This window comes from Cygnus olor, chromosome 5 (assembly GCF_009769625.2).
Source record: "Cygnus olor isolate bCygOlo1 chromosome 5, bCygOlo1.pri.v2, whole genome shotgun sequence".
Lineage (NCBI taxonomy): Eukaryota > Metazoa > Chordata > Aves > Anseriformes > Anatidae > Cygnus > Cygnus olor.
In genome coordinates, this window is record NC_049173.1 from 7471929 (window position 1) to 7490853 (window position 18925).

The 18925-nt window shown below is 43.1% G+C and overlaps 1 protein-coding gene across 3 annotated transcripts; it reads right to left on the bottom strand.

Annotated features, from left to right (window-relative positions):
- Positions 1-1541: 1541 nt before the first annotated feature.
- On the bottom strand, positions 1542-17695 carry WDR89 (WD repeat domain 89). Of its 3 annotated transcripts, none has more exons than XM_040557787.1 (2): positions 17563-17695; positions 1542-3207 (listed from the first exon to the last, which is right to left on the bottom strand). In XM_040557787.1, the coding sequence occupies exons 1-2, from the start codon at positions 17658-17660 to the stop codon at positions 2007-2009; spliced, it is 1299 nt and encodes a 432-aa protein (XP_040413721.1). In that variant the 5' UTR covers positions 17661-17695; the 3' UTR covers positions 1542-2006. The 3 variants fall into 3 exon arrangements, with proteins under 3 accessions (XP_040413721.1, XP_040413722.1, XP_040413723.1); XM_040557788.1 differs by lacking the exon at positions 17563-17695 and adding an exon at positions 17413-17558; XM_040557789.1 differs by lacking the exon at positions 17563-17695 and adding an exon at positions 17286-17527.
- Between the last annotated feature and the right edge of the window lie 1230 nt (positions 17696-18925).

The following is an 18925-nucleotide window of genomic DNA, read 5'->3' on the forward strand; positions in this document are numbered from 1 at the left end:
GAAATAGGTCTTGGAAAAATCCTTTAGCTTCCCACCTCCAACTGCTGGTACCAACCCACATCCACGTCTGACCATTGAGGTGAATTCAGAGGGGTCTGAATCTTTTGGCCCACTCAGTTACAAAACCGATAGGTCCACAGAAACTGGCAATAACCTGTGACCAAGACGAAAAGACACCTGAAAGGGCACATGGTACAGGTGAATCACAACCATGACACTGCCCAAGGGGTCTCAAAATAGCATGAAATAATTTGGAAAGCAACAGACTCTGGTGATCTTTCACGTATAAGGATGTTGATGTAACTTGAATTTAACACAAGTTTAAAAAAAATAAAGTTCAGAGAGATGTGACTTCTGAATTGAAGCTGCACATTTAAATAACCAGCAGGAAGAAAAGCAAAGTGAATCACATCTTAATTACCAACAGGCAGACCCAGAACAACGATGGATGCACAGCTGTGGCTGGAGGGCATTAACAGCTTGCAAAACACACCATGTGGAAACTTGGTACTTATGTGTGAAGGGGATTCATTTCCAGAGATAATTAAGGCATCTTCAGCACAGCCGTGATCGTACACTGGAGGTATCCTCTGTACTTCAGAAACCGTTTTTGAACTCCAAGCTCATCCTCCAAGCCTGGCATCTGACATTTATAACTTGTAGAAGAATCACCTGTCCAGGCTCACATGAACAAACCTCTCCCTTCTTTTGCCAGCTGTTCTGTAACATCACAATCCTTAAATACTCTTCTGCTGTTTCCAGTTGTGGCTCCCGTATGTTCAATTCAGTGTAATTACCACCCGAAATCCGACTGCAGCGGCGCTCAGAAGGCTGACAGTAATTGTGTGTGCAGAGCCAGACGCACAGATCGCAGGCTGCCAGGGGAGCAGAATAAGCAAAAAAAACTCAGCCCTTTCAGAACAGGGCAATTTTTGCACCACTTAACAGCTCTTTGATGGAACACTGAAACAAAGCAGTCAGATATATCATAGAGAGAGAGGCATAAACTCTGCAAAGAGAACTATTTCTTAAAGGACAGGCACTGACTTCTAAAAGGTTTTGTTAAAGCTCCCCTGTGTCAGTCTGTTACTCAGTAACTATTCTCAGAAGGCAGTGTCCCCTTTGGGTTTTACCATTCCCACCCAGCACATGACACTAGATGATTTCAAATGCAGGACTGGGGATTTTAAGCACAACTGGTGTAATTATGCCCATCTTTAACTCGCTGAACATCTCCCATCTTCCAGGTGCACCCCCTGAGATGCACTTACCAGAAAGAGTAAGTGCTGCTGGGGAGATCCTTGGGTATTTTCATGCAGGAAATACGCCCTAAATAACACCAGTTTAACACTTCTCATACACTTGAAAAAATTAGCTGTGTGGAATAGTATATTCCTGTTTAGTTGAATACATTTGTATCTTTGATATGGAAAAGATGGCTCTGTCAAGTGCTGCTTTATGAGCCTGTTACAAACCAGTAATATGACAATGCAAGAACAGGACTTATTTTCTGTTTCATCAAGAAGTAATTCCCTCCAGCGTTCAGAAGTGACATAAAATCTTTTAATATATTGAACAATTTCATTAAGTTCTCTGTAAAGAAAGAAAAACACAGCTTGAGATACAAAAGCTTTTAAAAACATGCCAGGGTAACTTTGCCACCGGTAAAGTAACAAATTATGCAAGCCACAGGCCTATATTACACATTAAATATGTTGGCTGAGACATTAAACAACCATAAAAAAGTCTTTTTATATAAAATGATTTAAGATCTATTGTTCAAGAACTAAAGAGCAAACATTTACTCTTTTCAGATTAATATTAGGAACTTTTTTTTTTTTTAAAAAAAACGGCATTCATCTGATGACTGATGTACATTCCCAAGCAGAATTCGAGCATCGTAGTTCTTTCCACAGAGCACCACCGAATAAAACAACGGCCACGTATTGCCCAGGAGACTAAACAAATAGAAGAACTCCACGGAGCAGGCTCCCATTTTCAGAATTTCACTTCTTCCAGCTCTTGAGGGAGCTGTTGTGAACTCTGACTCTCTTCTGCACAGAGGAAGCAATCTTCATAGTCTCTTTCTTTGTGAGGGACCTTTCCACAGCTCCAGGCCTCCAGAGCAGCAGCTGAGCATCCTCTCCGCCCGTCAGCAGCGACTCGTCTGCCAGGTTCCAGCAGAAAGAGCGAACGGTGGCAGAGTGTCCTCCACAAAGGGTGCCCACCAGGCTCAGCCCATCAGCGCCGCAGCTCAGTAGGTGAATTTTTCCTGTTGATGTTCCTCCAATAAGAAAGAGTTTGTCTGCCTTTTCGTGGTACACACCACCTACCAGGTAATTTAAGCTGTCACTCTCAATACAGACCACGTCTCTGACGTCCAAAATGCGCAGCAGAGTTATGGGCTCTTCAGTATCTAACTGAGCAAGGTCCCACCAACAAAATCCCTCGTCGTGTGTCATGCAGTAGATCTGTTCGTAACCTTTCCCGGACCAGCCAATAAAACTTATCGATGAATCTGAATTGCAAGTTGATATCAAAGCATCATCTTCGTTGTCCTTGTTGATGTCAAACACATTAACCAACCCATCAGTTGACCCGGAAACTACCCAACTAGGTTTGACAGGATGAAAACAAATTTTGGTGACATCATCATTGTGACTTTCAGAATAGACTCCCAAGGGCTCTTTAGTCGTGCTGGCACAGTCCGTGTTGCCTCTTGCATCCCAAAACACCAGAAACGTATCCTTTTCAACCTTTTCTGTTCCAGCACAAATTATGAGATCACTGCAGTTGATATCAAAACTGATAAAGACGTTGGAAGGATAGCCACTAAATATCTGCACAGCCTTCTGAGTTGCTAAACGAATATCCCAACATTTTATTGTGCCGTCACTGCACGCAGAAAACACCAGGCTGTCACACGTGTGTGCAAATCTGACTCCATTAAGCATCCCAGGACGGCTACTGTACTCCCGCAGGAAGTTTAATGTTTCTCTGTTGTATAGCCTAATGGACTGATCGGAACATGAAACTGCCACGCAGCGACTGCTCTCAGACGGGGCAGAACAGGAAACGTCTATGTCCAGTAAGTAGGCGGGTTCCTCCCTCAGCACAGACCGCTTAGCTATGCGCAGACGAGCGAGCTGCTCCTCAATCTTCTCGAGTGCAGACATCTCAAACGCTGTTCCTGGGGTTGTCAGAAATCTGCAATAAATAAAACCCAAGATGAGTTTTAATTATAAAATTCTGAAATATTAGCTTTAAATATATATATGAAAAAGTTTCTTGCACAAAGGTAATGTATGAAATCAAATCTGATTATTCTGATACTCTGCCTACAACTTCATTTACAAAAACAGAAAACCAGCAAGGGTTTCCCAAGTAAAGGAGCTCAGTCTCTCCTGACTGTAAGCGCTACATCATATAATCCCCTTCAAAGATTACATAGTCTGTTTGTGAATGTTGTAAGAGTCATTTAGCTACATATGCTTTATTGTTTTTCTGAGGTAAACAGCAAAGCGATGTTCCACAAGTGGAAAGACAAAGGCATCATCACCACCTGAAGAACAATTCTGTCTGCTAGCAGGCACAGCTCACAAACAACCCCACCAGGACAACTGCAAAGACTTCCCGGGTCAACTTCTCTGCTGGGAGCCACGCAAAGCGTAGGCAGAGAACAAAACAAAATTATGAACTACAGCCTGAAATGGCCAGATGAGATAAACTGTACAAGTGCTCAGGTGCCCAATGACACACACCAACACCAGTAAGCGTACCATGGACCACCTAGATGGGTGGCAGGATACCACCACAATTCACAGGAGCTGAGCGCCTTTGGCATTTTCGTCAATTCTCCTAAGAACCCACACATGTTTTGGGACTCCTAAAGAAAAAATGCATAGCCTTTTTTTTTTTTTGTGCAACTGGATATGAAAAATCTTTCCTTCAGAGGCAGCTCTTCATCTGGCATTACTGAATTCTTCTAGAAACAGACATTATTTCAGTGATATACAGAAGTATAAAATTTTACAAAGCAAAAACAACATTCAAGCATATTCTCTCAGTCCTCACATATAAAGAACGTAGAGTCCTTGGGAAAATAAGTCCTCCTTCCTGCAGCACAAAGGAAAACTCAATTCTGCAACTGTGGTGAAGGCTTCCATCCGTTTAGAGTCAGAAAAATTACTGAGACATTTCAATTGACATGGAGCACTTACCACCACAAACAGCAGGTGGTTTCAGACCCCGTGTTCTGAACCTTATCAGGGTTCACAAACTTTGACCGTTTTTCAACAAAAAAGATGTAGCTGGGGCATGGAAAGGAGGCATAACCATCCACATGGATGATTCCTGTTCAAACTACAGGGTCAATTAGACTACTCTTTTGCATTAAAAAAAAAAGGAATCAGAGTAAGTTTGGGGGGTCAACTCTGAAGTTCTCATTTGTACAGGCATTTCAGCTAATGTAAATGTGGGTAAAGCAGTGTTCAAAAATCTCCTTATTACCTTAAGAACCAGGCAAGTGCCCAGCACATACACAGACGGATTCCTTTTGAGAATGTCCAGTTAGAAACCAAAGAGAACTCAGGCAGGCCAGCATGCAGGAAGAGATCCTCCAACTTTTCCAGCTGTCCTATCAATTTTTTCTCCTAATTCTTCAGGCTGGATTTTTAGGGATGGAACGAGCAAGTTGCCACGATTCCTTGGTCTTGGCAAATCATTTTAATGTTCCAAGAGAGACCAGCAACAAAGGAAAAGTTGCCATGACAAATCTGCATTATTATTATTTTTTTTTTACCCTGTTGTTGATAGTTTCAAGGTTCTGCTTTCCCTGCTCCAGTTAGGCACATACAGATATTCATCGCACCGTGTGACAAATGAGCAAATTCTTAAAAAACAGCTTAAGTAGGCACACTCATAAAAGCTTAATTCCCAAATCACAAATAATGTGCCGAGGCTATTCAACTTGGTTATATCCCGACAACGAGGTCCCAGGTTAATCTCCTACATCAAAGCTGCCTTTCAGAGCACATCTACAAGTAATTTTTGCCATAAAATGCAGACATCCTGTGGAAACTCCTTTCCCCTCCAAGAAGAATTTCAACATGTTTTCTGGCATTACCCGCATACAACCTACCCATGGAGCCTACTTCTTACCCACTTTTCCTGGTCTGTCCTCAAATGGAACAAGCTTTTAGCAGAACCAAAAGCAGACCACTGTCAAACACTGCTTGTTCAGCTGCAAGATGCAAGGCTAAGGCCCAATTTTATCTGGATTTGTTGAACTTCATTTCTGAAAAATCACCACGTAGCACTGTACAGTGTTTTTGTCAGGCTAATTAAAGTACCTCAAAGATCATAACACAATATCAAGAGACAGAACTGCAAGAAAATGACAGAACTATTAAAATCCCATGTAAATTAATTGAAATTTTAAAAGTCTAGAACATTTTATGATTAACAATATTATTAATGACGACGACTTTTTACTTAATCTGAAGAATCTTATCAGTCTGAAGAATCACAACGGAAGCTTGCAATAAAATGCAGTTTTCAAGCAAGTGCTTGGAGAAAGGAGTTTTTATAAGCCAGCTATCCCTTACTGCCATGCTTAAAGAAAATTTGGGGTGGGGTCTGTAAACCTTGTTAGTAAAAGGTATTTTTCCGGGCTGACCCAAGCTTCAAGCTCAAAGTATTGAGACCTGTTTTACACTCAGAAGGCCAAGTAAGCTCAGACACGTTCCTGACAAACGCTGTCCATTTGGAAAGAAGGCTGCAGTTGTTCAATATTACCGGCTGTGATAGAGGAAGATTACTCAGGGAGCAGCTTCTGCAACTCTTGTGTCAGGGTTTTGACGTCAGAGGAGGGTGAGGGAATTCTGCAGGTTCTCGGAAGTTGTGAAAGGCCAGACTGCAAAGCCATGTTTCATTCAGATTTAATAATACTCGCTGGGAAATAAAATTAGCCCAAGATAGCTCCTAAGCTTTCACTTCCAAATGACGCAGGTACAGCTAGGTTAAAGTACCAGCAAATGCTCTTCATATTTTCCAGATAGATGTGCAATTTATATATCATCAGGAGGCTGGAGGGTACAGTTCTCAATCCTATTTCCACTACAACAACTAAAAAGCTGTAATAGTGCATTTGATGGCAGCCAGGTTTTTGCTAAAAACCCCAGAAAATGTCTGCCTGAGCAAGAAAGTCTTCAGACTATTATGAAATTGTGATTGAAGGTTATATAAACAACTCATGCTCAAACTCCAGGGTGTAGCTGCCAGCCCTTCCTCTGCAGGAGGGGAAGTCGCTGTTGAATTTTGATGGGAAAGTTTAAATGGCAGGAATAGGATCTCTGTTAAATTTATGAGACAAATAGGAAACAATGGTCTTCCAAACACAATAGGAGATAACTAAGCATTGGAGTGCTGCCACTTTCAGAGCACACACTGCTCTGCACTGCAGGAGGGAAGCACGCTTAGCCTAGTGCACTCTGACTTCGACAACCCTGGCACCTGGTTTGGGTCGGTCACTGAGCAGCCTCCTGCAAAGCCAGCCTCTTCGCAGCGTGGCACGGTTTGGACACGGCACAATCACCAATCACAGGGATCAGTTTGACAAGCTGTAGGGCTCAGAGGCTGTGCAGAAGAGAGCTGGCTCTTCAACTGCTCCTGTCTCAGCAGAAAAGGCAGAGAGACCTTGGAAAAAGAAAGTTTTTGGCTGGTGCTCTGGGCATAAGACAGTCAATTAAATTCAGGTTCTTCCTTTATTTCCACTCAGTGGCCCACAGTCTGGACCTACCAAGTACAGTCTTACCACAGACAAAATGCAGTGCTGTTGACATGCCAGGAAAGCAATAAATACCACGTGCATTTACACAAGTACATGCACTGGCTGCAGCATCTGGCTATCGCTAGTCACCTGCTCCTGAAATAAACGCCCACCGCCATCCGCAGTGGTGCCACTCCTCATCGGTAACTGCTGCTGCATCCCTCACCTGCACCCCGAACAAGGCAAAGCCACCCATTAACTAAACCTCTCATTTTGTCTGAGCACGTACTGCTGGGCTCTTTGTGTACCACTCCAAACATCACAGTTTAAACTCAAGCCAACAGGCTCCCAAGTCCTTTATAATCCAAAAAGCTTTTGAAAAAATAAATCAGCAATTCATAAGTAATTTTCCTTCTCCTTTTAGTTTTGCACATGAGATGCTGTGAAATTGCATAGGTCTCAATTCTGAAAGGGAACATTAGCTCAACAGCATATAGGAACATAAAATTACCTCTGAAAACCACCATGGGAAACGTGGAAGGAATGGAACTTCGCCTCAAAGATTTAGCCAATACACGAGAGTAACTTGTAAGAGAAGAGAAGCGCGTAACAAAAATGAAAACAACCTGTAGGTTTGGCAATCTTCTCTGCAGAGGTCAAATACCAAAAATAGCAAGGGATTTGAACAGCAGTAGATGAAATCTTGCACTGCTCTTTCCTACTATAAACAATGCAAAGAGGCCCTCCCTTTATTTTTATGATTATTGAAAGTTCAAGAACAAATGAGGAATAAACCTGAAGCCCTGGACACTGAAGGCAAATCACACAGGCGAGGCTACATGTGCTTTGCGGGTTTGTTTTAAAATGCAAAGCACAGCGTTGGTGGAGGAGACACATTAGCACGCTGCACTTCACTAATGCAAAACGTCTTCGGAGACCTCTCCTCGCTGGCACCACTTCACAGCAGAAGATGGATCAGCCAAACGATCTAAGCACTGAGGGGAAGCGCAGAAACCCCATCAGGCATGCATAATTTCTGCGGGATACAAGCTCCCGTGGCTGATTTTGTTATTTTTACCAAAGCAGCAAGACAAGGTGTTTTTCCAGCATTCCCATAGAGCCATTTTTAAGGCAAAGAGAACAGCATTCAGCCCACCACACAGGAAGGGAATAAGATGCACAAGAGACTATACTAAAGTGCAGAGACAAGATGTAAACTGCCAGAATTATTTCATCCTTTCACATCAGCTACGTCTAGGTTCCAAATAAAGCATGGCAAGGAAAAACTCCTCAATTTTGCATTTGTAGCACAGAGAAAAATATTACATCAAGGGAACAGAAAGTAGGAAAAGAGATAAAAATGACTGCCCAAGTCTATGAAAAGAACAAAAAAACACAGCAGAGCTAATGAACTTTCTGCATCCCATGAGCTCCATTTCATCCTACCTTCCCTCCAGCACAGACTTCAGGGCTACAATCCTGTTCAGGAATGGAATCTGTAGCTCGGACAGAGAACCAAGGACATAGTCTTAAATACCAGTACTGCTGAGAGGAAAAAATATGAATCAGAACGAGGAGAGAGCAAAGGGAAAACGTCACAGGAACTCCCTGCTTTAGGCTTTAAGAATTAGCAACTACAGAAAAGGAAACTATAGCATTTGCGTACTAATCTTTGGGTGGCATAAGCAAACGTTCATGGCAATACAGGAACAAAGCCTCTTTTTCAACTATACCAGATATCCACAGAGAGAACAGCTTTTGGATTTGACTAAGCTTGATTTTAAAAGCAGAAATCAAAATCCACAGTTTGAATATCTCCATTAAAACAAAACTTTTGAGTAAGTTTGTTGGTGTAAGATTTTGCATTCAAAATAGTAAGACCTATTCTGATTTTGTATCCAACACTACAAAAATATGGGGGAGGCAGGTGAAGATTTTTAAAACGTAGGCATGCCTTCAGGTTCAAAGTACAACGAATCAGTATTTAAACTTCAGTGACTGAAAGCTTAATGATAAAAATTCATGAACCAAGAGAAAATTTAAGTGTAGAACAACCCGATATCCACTGAATGGACAAATAAATGTAAAAATAATTTAAGCCAGAAAACATTGTACAAATTGTAAAAATGCTCAAATTATTTATTTTGACTTCAAATTTACATCAAAATTACTGAAATCTGATGCTCAGACAGCTAAGCTACCTACTCCAGAACATGTATCAACCCTTATTTCAAATAAATTTGAGGGTTTTCCATTTTTAATCTTCTCTGTTTATCTGCTCCCCTGCTAATGACACAGACCTACTAACAGAGGGGCAGCAAAGTGAGCTCTCTGCCACCAAACTCAAGCTCAGGTGAGCAGCTGGATCCAATGGAGATCTGATCATCGAGGGAGGTTTCCTAGAAGTGACCTCACCAGGCAGAAGCTGTAACTGCATCCATGTGTTGAGGTAGTCCAGCAAAAGGACAAGGCTGAGTAACAGGAGAATAGGAGATGCTCTCTCTTTTACTTCTTGGCTCCTCCCAGACCAAGCTGAGGGATGCTGCAGCTGAAGCAATCCTATTTTAGAAAGGCAGATGCAAAACATTCCCAAGGAAAGGTTAAACTGCAGACAGATATTGTTACCGGGACATTTATCTTACAAATGATATTTATTCTCCTTCACTTTACTTTTGGAAGCAACGCTGTATGTAAGAACTCCCTGCGAAGGCAGATCTACACGTGAATTGCACACTCACAGCCTCTGAACAGGTGAAACTCCACAGCCTCAGAGGGCTTCCAGGGAACAGGCAAGAGCTGCCAGGAAAATCATCCTAGTGCTGGGCCCTGGTGTTTGGACTGGAGCAAACATCCAAGGTAAGCTCATGCCCACAGCTCCTTCCTTCTCCCCCAGGCACAGTCAGCACCTAAAGTGCCCTCTAGCCCAGCACGCAGACAACACCTGTGGTGAAGCATCCACATCACCTTCTAAAATAAGAGAAATTGTCCAGCAGGGAATCGCAGCTGGTTCTATGTCACCGACCCTTTCTCTAACAACCTCTCATCCATGGAGGGACATGTGGTGCCAGCTGACACCCATGGGCAAACCACAGGGCTGACGATGTGCACCAGCAGCTCCCACAGCCTGCACAGTCTGGGTGCTGTGCTAACAGCAGTGCTCACAGCTCCAGGGCACGCCTGGCAGCTCCCAGCTTCAGAGCACAGTGCCTTCGTGTCCCGGTGCCTGTAACACCACCACGGCTATTCAGCCAGCCCGCTGCAAACCTCGAAGGGAATCCAAGTCTCAGCCTTGTGTATTTGTGCTTTTCTCCAACCACAGCAACCGTAGAGAAGTCATTTCCTTTCTCCTGTGAGCACCTCCCACTGCAGACACTTACTTTTTGTAACCGCCAGCACAGGGCAGGGGAGAGGGAACTCATCCCTCTGCACAGAGCCAGCAGCGCTGGTGCAAAGCAGACGCGTGGGGTGTGATGTGCTGCTGGGTGCAGCGTCACGTTTGTCTCCGCTCACACTTCCACAACACAACTGTTATCAGCCACGAGAAGGTCCACAGCTTCCTCTGAATTATTTCTCACCTGCCTTCTCACTAACAGTTTTCTTTTGTTAAAGGACACAGCAAGGTGTTTGACTTGGCACCAGAGTTACACACCAAGACAGCCATCTCACAGGGAAGGAAGACAGAAGTGATGCTATTTACCTGAGTGGAAGTCTGGATTTGGACAAGACCTTGGCCTTCGAACGCTTGCCAGTCCTGATCCTAGAAGAATAGCTTACTGAGGAGTTCCCAACAAACTGCAACATTCACTCTTTCCTTTCTTAATCAGTGAAACAAAGATTGTACTTGCCTACTTCATAATAGTCAGGTACAGAAGCCTTAGTAAGTGCAGCCAGCAGCAAACTTTCAAAGAAAAGCCTTGTTCTGAACATCTGTGCTACCAGATAAAATGCAGAAGTCACAGTAATGCTGTGATGCACTCTCCAATTCCCCAGTCAAGGAGTGCTTCAATGTCCTTTCAAGTCTGGGATCACAGCACAGGACTCTAGGAGCGACGACTTTCAGTGCCATTTTAAACCAAAAAAAACCACCACACGAGCGGGCAACCCCAATGATCCACCCTACAGGGAAAGGCAGTGAGAAAAAATTACTTGTGCAGCTGCATGAATATTTCAGCAGCTCGGAAACAAGAGCATTTATTTCCCTTGAATTAGGTACTGCCACTTGCCTCGTATGAGAAACTGGAAATAAGAAGAGCCTTCCCAGGGATTAGTAAATTCTGCTGAAATTCTTCCAAGGAATTTGTTTCTACACCACAGGAAGCCTGGGAAATTTCAGCCTAAATTTAGCAGCAACCAGAATAAAAGGATATAAAGAAACTTAGCTACGGCAGGAAAAATAGCTCTTGCTACCACACATTGGTGCCAGAATACCTATAATAAGATAAAATGCTTTATTTACCAGGGTATTTTAGAAGTTCTTTCACAACAGTAATTTAGCATAAGTACACACATGCGTCAAAACATGAGGCTATTATGCTTTCAGGATACTTTTCTTAAGAAAATAAGCTCAAATCAGCTACTACAGCTCACATCTTCACTAAGGATGCTGCCGGTGAACCGATCAGAAATATTCCCCTAGAGGTGCAGACGTGGCCCCTGTGTTGTCCAGGCAGGACTGATGTGTGTGACAGTGTGACACCACGCTGCCAGCGCTGCCGATGCCGCTGCGCCCAGCTCTAGGTGCATTGTGCAAGCACAAACTGCAGAGCCTAAGCAGGGGAAATGGCATCTCCTTGTTTTCCTCATTTGCTTCCCCAGGAACACGCAGCTCCCTCAGGCATCCTCCCCAGCCACATCCTACAGCTATTCAGCTAATCCAGAACACCACCACACCGAGATGATTTGTCAGAGCCTCTCCAGTATATCAAAGCAACAGGAGAAAGTGGAAATCCTTGCGTGCCGGTGGCAGCTCACGGGCTATCAGTTTCCAAAACATGCCCTTTGTGCAGAGTCTGGCAGCTGGCAGGCTCTGGTGAACCATTACCATGCTCTAAGCTCAATTTTCAATGCTTTGTAGCAGACAAAAGGAAAAAGAGGCCATCTAAGCGACAACAGTGGGATGGAAGAGGCTGAAATAAAAGGTCTTGGAGCTATGTTGACTCTATCCTGTTGAAGAGAATTTACCTCTCAGTCTCCATATAGAAGATGCTGAAGCATCAAAAGTTGGCAAATCCCAACAAAAACTACATGCTTTTTACAACCAACGCAGGAAATTTTTACTTTCCAGAGATCCACAAAAACCCTTCCAGCATCTTCAGCGGAAAACGTTGCTTCAAAACAAGACAAGGGCAAAAAGGCAAGTCAAAAGTTTCGTGCATTTTAATAACCCCGCTCTCAAGCCCTACTCGTTCTCAACGCTTTAGTCACTCCAAATTTTGCAGGGTCACGGCAGGCTGCCAGCAGGACTCATTGCTGAAGCCAATCTCTTGATAACTAAACTGTAATCAAGTGCAGAGGAGGACGGGTTAGATGATCCAGGGAATGGACTGTTTGTTTTACAAGACGTAGCTGGGATACTTTGCCTTGTATAGCTTGGCAGAGACAGAGACTGAGAGGGCACATGATTACTATCTCCACATACATCAAAGGAGTAAGTGCTGGGTAGGGAGGGGAACTGCTCAAGAACAATACTGGCACAACAATTTAAGACTATAAACTGACCATAAATAAAATTTAGAGCAGAAATTATAATCAAGTTTAACCATCAAGAGTTTCCAACTGAAACAGTGGGGGCAAAAAAGTCTGGCTGACTTTATCTACTTTTATAGCCTCGTCAGCCTGGCACCTACAACCGTCCCTGCACAAACAGGAAAGCTGACTGAAAAGCGAGCAGCTGCGAGATAAGCAGGCTCATCATTTCTTTCTGGAGGACACCAAATCGCCTGCCAACCAGCAACAGTTGCTCACGGGGCAGTTTGGAAGCGGCACTAAACCAGCACCAAGAGGGTAGGCAGGCACACAGCCAGCACCCAACTTCCAGCCGCCGATGGGTTTCCCTCCCCAAGCCCTCGAAATTGTTGGGACAAGAACCCAAGGGCTTGAGCGTGCCCCCCAGACAGCCACACGCAGCCAACCCCATGGAGCTGGGGCTCCCAGGGCGTGTAGGATGTGTTATTTCGCACTCAGCCCGCTTGATGTCACCCATGACCACCAGTCAAGCAGCTCCATCAATCAGCGCCTGCAGCTCGGCTCTGGACCACGCAGTTCCACCGGAGAGCGCTTACTCTTCTTGTTACTTCTTTGTATTCCTCCACTCTTTTTATCTGTTTACGATAAGCTGATCATCTCCTCGACAGAGTGACATTAAAAAGAAACAAAAACTAAATTTACAGTGTAAGACATAGGAAATAACTCTGAAGTACTACAAGCAACAGCATTTAGTTCCCAACTTTTTTTCCCTTTTAAAAGCCACAGATCCTCAAATGAGGACATAAATAAAAAAATAAATCACAGCTTTCATTTATGGCTGTGAAGCCTCTAAAACCTGAGAAAACCAGCTCAAATTCAACTGCGCTGTGGCTTTTTCTTTCCCAAATCAGACTAAGCTGCAGACTGTTTTGAAGTTTCATTTTGTGAAATCAATTCATAGCTCTTGGTCTTCCAGACTTTGCAGAACTACAGAATGCCCTGAGGTGCAAGCGACCCACAAGGATCACAGAATCCAACTCCTGGACAACAACCCTGATCCAGAACTGGTATTTCCAACCAACACACAAAGTAGCACACACAGAATAAGTGACTTTTACGTGCGTATTTGTTCTTTAAGCATCCCACAAGTATGAAGTCCAGAAACACCCATCACTAAATTTTCTGTTATGACAGGGGGGAGGAACCATGCCCCTCTCCATCTGAGAGGCTCACATTTGGGTCCCGCAAAGACTACTGAAGCAAAAGTATTCGATACACATACCGTAGTATTATTTACCTGAGATATTAAAGCACTTAAATGCATTTTTCCTTAAATCCATTTTTACCTTTCAAAATCAGGTGATTTACCTCCTGGAGACATACCAAGTAAACTAAAATAAGCTAAAATCAGATTAACTTACCTCGAAAAATCCCCCACAAATTGTTTTAAAAGCTTGAGTAAGTCAGGTTTGCTCGTAAAAGACCTGTATGTTTCTAAACAGGAATTCCTGCTCTCCCAGCCATCTGCTCGTCCCTTCTGATTCCACAAGGGAATAACAGCACTTAACTCCAGTTCTCAACCATTCCCACAGCAACAAACCTAAGTACACGCTTATTACTAAAAGATCCTCAAATTATTGAAAAATCTTCAGCATCTGAAGCTTCCTATTTCCAGGTACTGCCACCATAACTGCAGCTAGCAAGCCATCTGCCAATTTCAGTTTACTGCTGGCTTGTCAGTTCACCCATTTAACTGCTTACCAACCGTACAGCACTTTTACATCTTAGTTTTAATGGGAAGCTAAGCAATAGGAAAATTTTGCCTAGGAGTAACAGGCGTGAGGGAAAAAGAGATCACAATAGTTACGTCTAGCTGCAGAAAGAAATGAGTGAAAAGTTGCTGACAACTCAAGAACAAAGATGAGATTCTGCTGAAAAAAATATCAGTAGTGGCTACAGGTATTGACCATATGTACATTCTTCCATCTTAAAGCAAAATGAAAATGCAAGGAGACAGTCAACATTTTCAAATTGAATCAGTGTTATACACAAGCATAATATAGCAAAAAAAGTAATCTTAAAGCTTTTTTTTGGGAGCGGGGGGGGGGGCGGGCGGAGTCAGTTAGTTTAATCCAGTGTAAGAACTGAGCATTTTAATGCACCTCTGCTTTTTCACAGCTTCAGTTGCTGTATCAGGAAACGGGTTTCCAGAATCCTTTAATTTTGCAGTGAGTTCTCACTTACCAGAATAGCTGAAAAACTAGAGAATGAAAAAATAGCAAGCACCTTTGTAAGGGCACAGTGAAGTCTGACAAAACAAGAAGTCTCAAATAACAAAACCAATACAGACTAATAGGTTTGAAAATATTTTCTTTCCTTCATTTGTTGCAACTTTTAGTCTGAAACCAAACATTAAGGTCACCTCAAAACATTTTCATTTAAAAGGGGAGATAAATCTACATAAAGGCTGTAAAGGATATAAACTGCAGTACAGATGGTTTGTCTTGCAAAGGAAATCAGACTTGATAATGCAATAGTCCTTCTGGACTTGAACACCTGACATAATGAAATAACCAAGATTTGTCAGACTGAAGAGTTTTTAAGAAAATATTACTGTGAACTTGTCAAAATGGACAGCTGCATAGCTAGATTTGCTTCCTTCCACTACTTACAAAATATTTTGAATGTTGAAAATGCTTGAATATCCCCTACAACCTAGAAACGGGATAGAAAACACATTCTAAAGCTGGGACGTTCAGAACAGCTTAACGAAACTACTCAGTACTTGTCCAGCAATTTGAGCCAGTGTTATAGATTGGCTTACTTTATTTTTCCAGTGAGTTGTCTGCCCCCATTTTTTGTTTTCTTCTCACCAAAATATTTTTAGTCAAAACTGTCACCAAAATATCAGCTAAGACAAAGTACATCATAGAAGCATTTCATCCAAACTACTGACATTTGAACTAAAGATAAGATTTCAGCATCAGGCATCCTTCACTCCCAGTCTAAAGCTTTATCTAACAAAGCAACAATCTTCTACATACAATTTCATAATCTTCCCTCCTCCCATTTGATTTAGAAGCTAATACAACACTCCAGAGTTGGTCAGATCCATGCATCACAGTTACCTTCGAACCTATTTAACCCGAAATGAAATGCTCTAAGCTTGTTTTAGAGACTGCGCTGATAATGTTCACCTCCACGTGCTGACTGCACCAACCAAAAGGTCAGCAAAGTACCCTTCAGCCTGCGCTGAACCAGCAATAACACTGCTTGGTTTGGAGGTGCACAGGGCTGTAGCTCAGCTCTTCCTTCCTGCAGCTTCAGGAGGAAGGAGCAGCCTGAGTAGCTTAGAGGGGAGGAAAAGGGAAGGAAAAGGTGACAGGAGGAAATAAGCAAGGACAATACAGCAGCAAGATTTATGTAAGCTTGTGTTAAAGGAAAAGAGACAGTGCAGCAACATGAGAAGGGGAAGGAGCTAAGGGAGAAGTTGATAGTGGGTCGGGCTAAAATCTGAAGAGAGCAGAGACATCTGAAGCCGAACTTCCTCACCCCACATGACTAAAGGCAATGCACTTTTCCTGCCTGTCTTACATCCTCCGTTGTCCAGCTCATGCCTAAAATGCTTTCCAGTCACAAAACGCACCTACGTCCTAAACGTGGACAGACCAAGTCTCCAACTCACAGGTCTCAACACTTTTTTGTGACTGGTGTGAAGCCCTCTAACAGAGCTGTCATTGCACAGGAGTTGCTGACCCACACAGATGTCTTTCACCCACCAATTAAGATGGTGCCCTAGAAGTCTGCACTGGTAAATTTACATCAGCATGGCAGCAGTGATTTCCTCCAGCTTTGCTTTTTTTCAGAAAAGCTCAGAAATCCCGTTGTTTGTACAATTACAGTAAAGCATGCCAAGGCTGCATAGCCCAGCTGGGAATTGCTACCAGCACATAATGACAGCAGTCATTTCACACAAGACCTCCCTCCCACACAGTCAGTACAGACCAGACCTTGGGGTTGCCCAGCAAAAGGACCCTTGTTCCCAAGACTGATGCAGAAGAAAAAAAATTTAAAAATCACCTTATACTTAAGGCATTTAAAAAGCTACTGACCAGGCTCCACATCACTGCCTACACACAGAGCATGCTAAAGAGACCAGGTCTACCTTCCTAACAGGGCTGCTCCCAGCCCCCATAAAAAGATATTTGGAGGAAAATGTAAGAAACTACCCTGTTTTCTAACTTTTCAATAAACAGAAACCTACATGTAAGCTTTAAAGAAGCACTCTGTAAAATCAGCACATAGAAAGCAATCCTTGGGATACACATAAACAGAAATCTTTTCGGTTATTCTGTTGACGATTACAGTTATCCTACAGGAGCTGCTTTGTGCCCACATTTCACTGCATCTGATGATTACCCTCCAACAGAAAATTCAACTGAAATATTAAGGAATAAAAGGCATAAACACGGCTTAGTTGCTAGAATAAACTTTTTACAGACCCAAAACATGGCATACTAATAGAAGATCTCACATTTCTAGATCCTTCTGAATATATGTTTGTAGGGAAAGTGAATTTGGAGTGATAGTGTTATAACCATGACATTCCTTAACATGACTCAATATTAACAATTCCACTCCCGATATTCCACAGGAAAAAGTTCAGTTTTGTAAGACAGTGTATTTCAGAATACCCGTTGATTATACAAATCATCAGGCAAAGGAATAAACATTACATCTTTGACGGTAGTTTAAGTACTCTTTTGCTCTTCAAGAACAGAAAACAAGTTTCTTCCCCCTTTTTCCCCCCCCAAAAGAAAAAAAAAAACACCTTAGCAGGCAGGGCGCAGCCTCGGGTCAGAGCCCCCCTCAGGACACTCGGAGCTCCCCAAAACGGCCCGGGCTGTGACAGCCCCCCCGAGCACCGGCACGGACACGCGTGGTTTTATTCACAAGACCTCAACAGCACGGACGACAGCGCTATCACACAGCTAGAGAAGAGCTCGGGCTGAGGGAAGACGAGAGGCAGCGTTGCCCCGGGAGCTCTCCCCCACCTCCTCGCAGCAGCGTCCCCACCTCGTCCCTCAGCGGCCCCCTCCGCCCCTCACCTCAGCGCACGCGGCGAGCCCCGCCTGCTGCGAGCCCCGCCCCCGCAGCCCTCCCCGGCCACCCCATTGGCCGCCCCTCCCGCCCCGCCGGCCGCCATTTTATGCGCTGGGCGGCGGGGCGGGAAGTGATGCGCAGGAAGGGGCGTGTGGCAGGTGGGGGAGCGCCGCCATTAGGTGGCATTGGGGCGGAGCGGTGCGGACCTCGGGAACCTCTGGAAAAAAAAAAGAAAATGACGTGTTTTATAGGGCTAACGCGTCGTCCTAAAGGCTGGCAGCAGTTTGTCCTTCAGCCATCAAAATATTTCTCGAATTTTCCAGCCCTGACAAGTATAATAAATGGACTTTAATGAGAAATACCGTTTGCATATTTATTTTGCCCCCCTTAACTTTTAGATTTGTGGTCTTTTTTGATAAACGTAAGTTATGGTACATAGTATTATCAATATTATAAAATCTTAGGTTTTAATAAATGCATTATTTCAATAAGCATCTTTAAACATGGAAGTATTTTCATGTTTGATTTCCACAGGCATTTTTAAACCTAAAATATAAATATTTAGACTAACTGTATTTTTCTAGAAAGATAAAAAGGAGCTTTAACTAAACCCAGTAATGAGATCAGGTCACGGGGGTAATAACCACAGAACATTAATAAAAAAACATTTTTACTTCAATTTAATGGCCTTCTTAGCTCCTAACACACAAATCAAGCAGAACATCAGTCAGAAGCTAGTTCAAAGTACTGACATTTCAGTTGCCTGACACTACTGTGCAAAATTTTAATTAATTCTACATACTCCAGTCTTAAGTACTGTTTGTTGTTTTTAGTACCTACCAGCACTATAATCTGTCAGGAGATAATACCCTAATACCCTTCTCTGTAATCACACTGCAAAATTGTGAGATGATCAATTTGCATTTCAGATACATTAATGATTCACCTGGATTTCATCTTAAAGTCTGTTCTTTAAATGGTGTATTAGAACCAGATTTAATACAGCTATTTGGTATTCATGAGGAGGCTCAGGTACACAGCTGACAGAAAACGGCTAGTCAAGCATGTATCACAGAGGACAGACCAATTCACCAACTGCCATGAAGTACCCTTTCTTTGTTAATTTTGCTCTAGTTAGTTTGGGGGCCTTTTTTTTTTTTTCTGAAATGCCTAAACACACAGCAACAAAACACAAAAGACACAGATTACATGCATACTGTTTTCACAGTAAATATTTCCCATCATTGTTGTGAATGCTACTCCGGCTGAAGTCCATCACCCAGCGCTGTAATCGCTGCTCAGATTGTGGAGTTGTTCTGAGGATTTCAAAAACAAGATCTATATTGTTTCATTTAAAACAATCTTGAA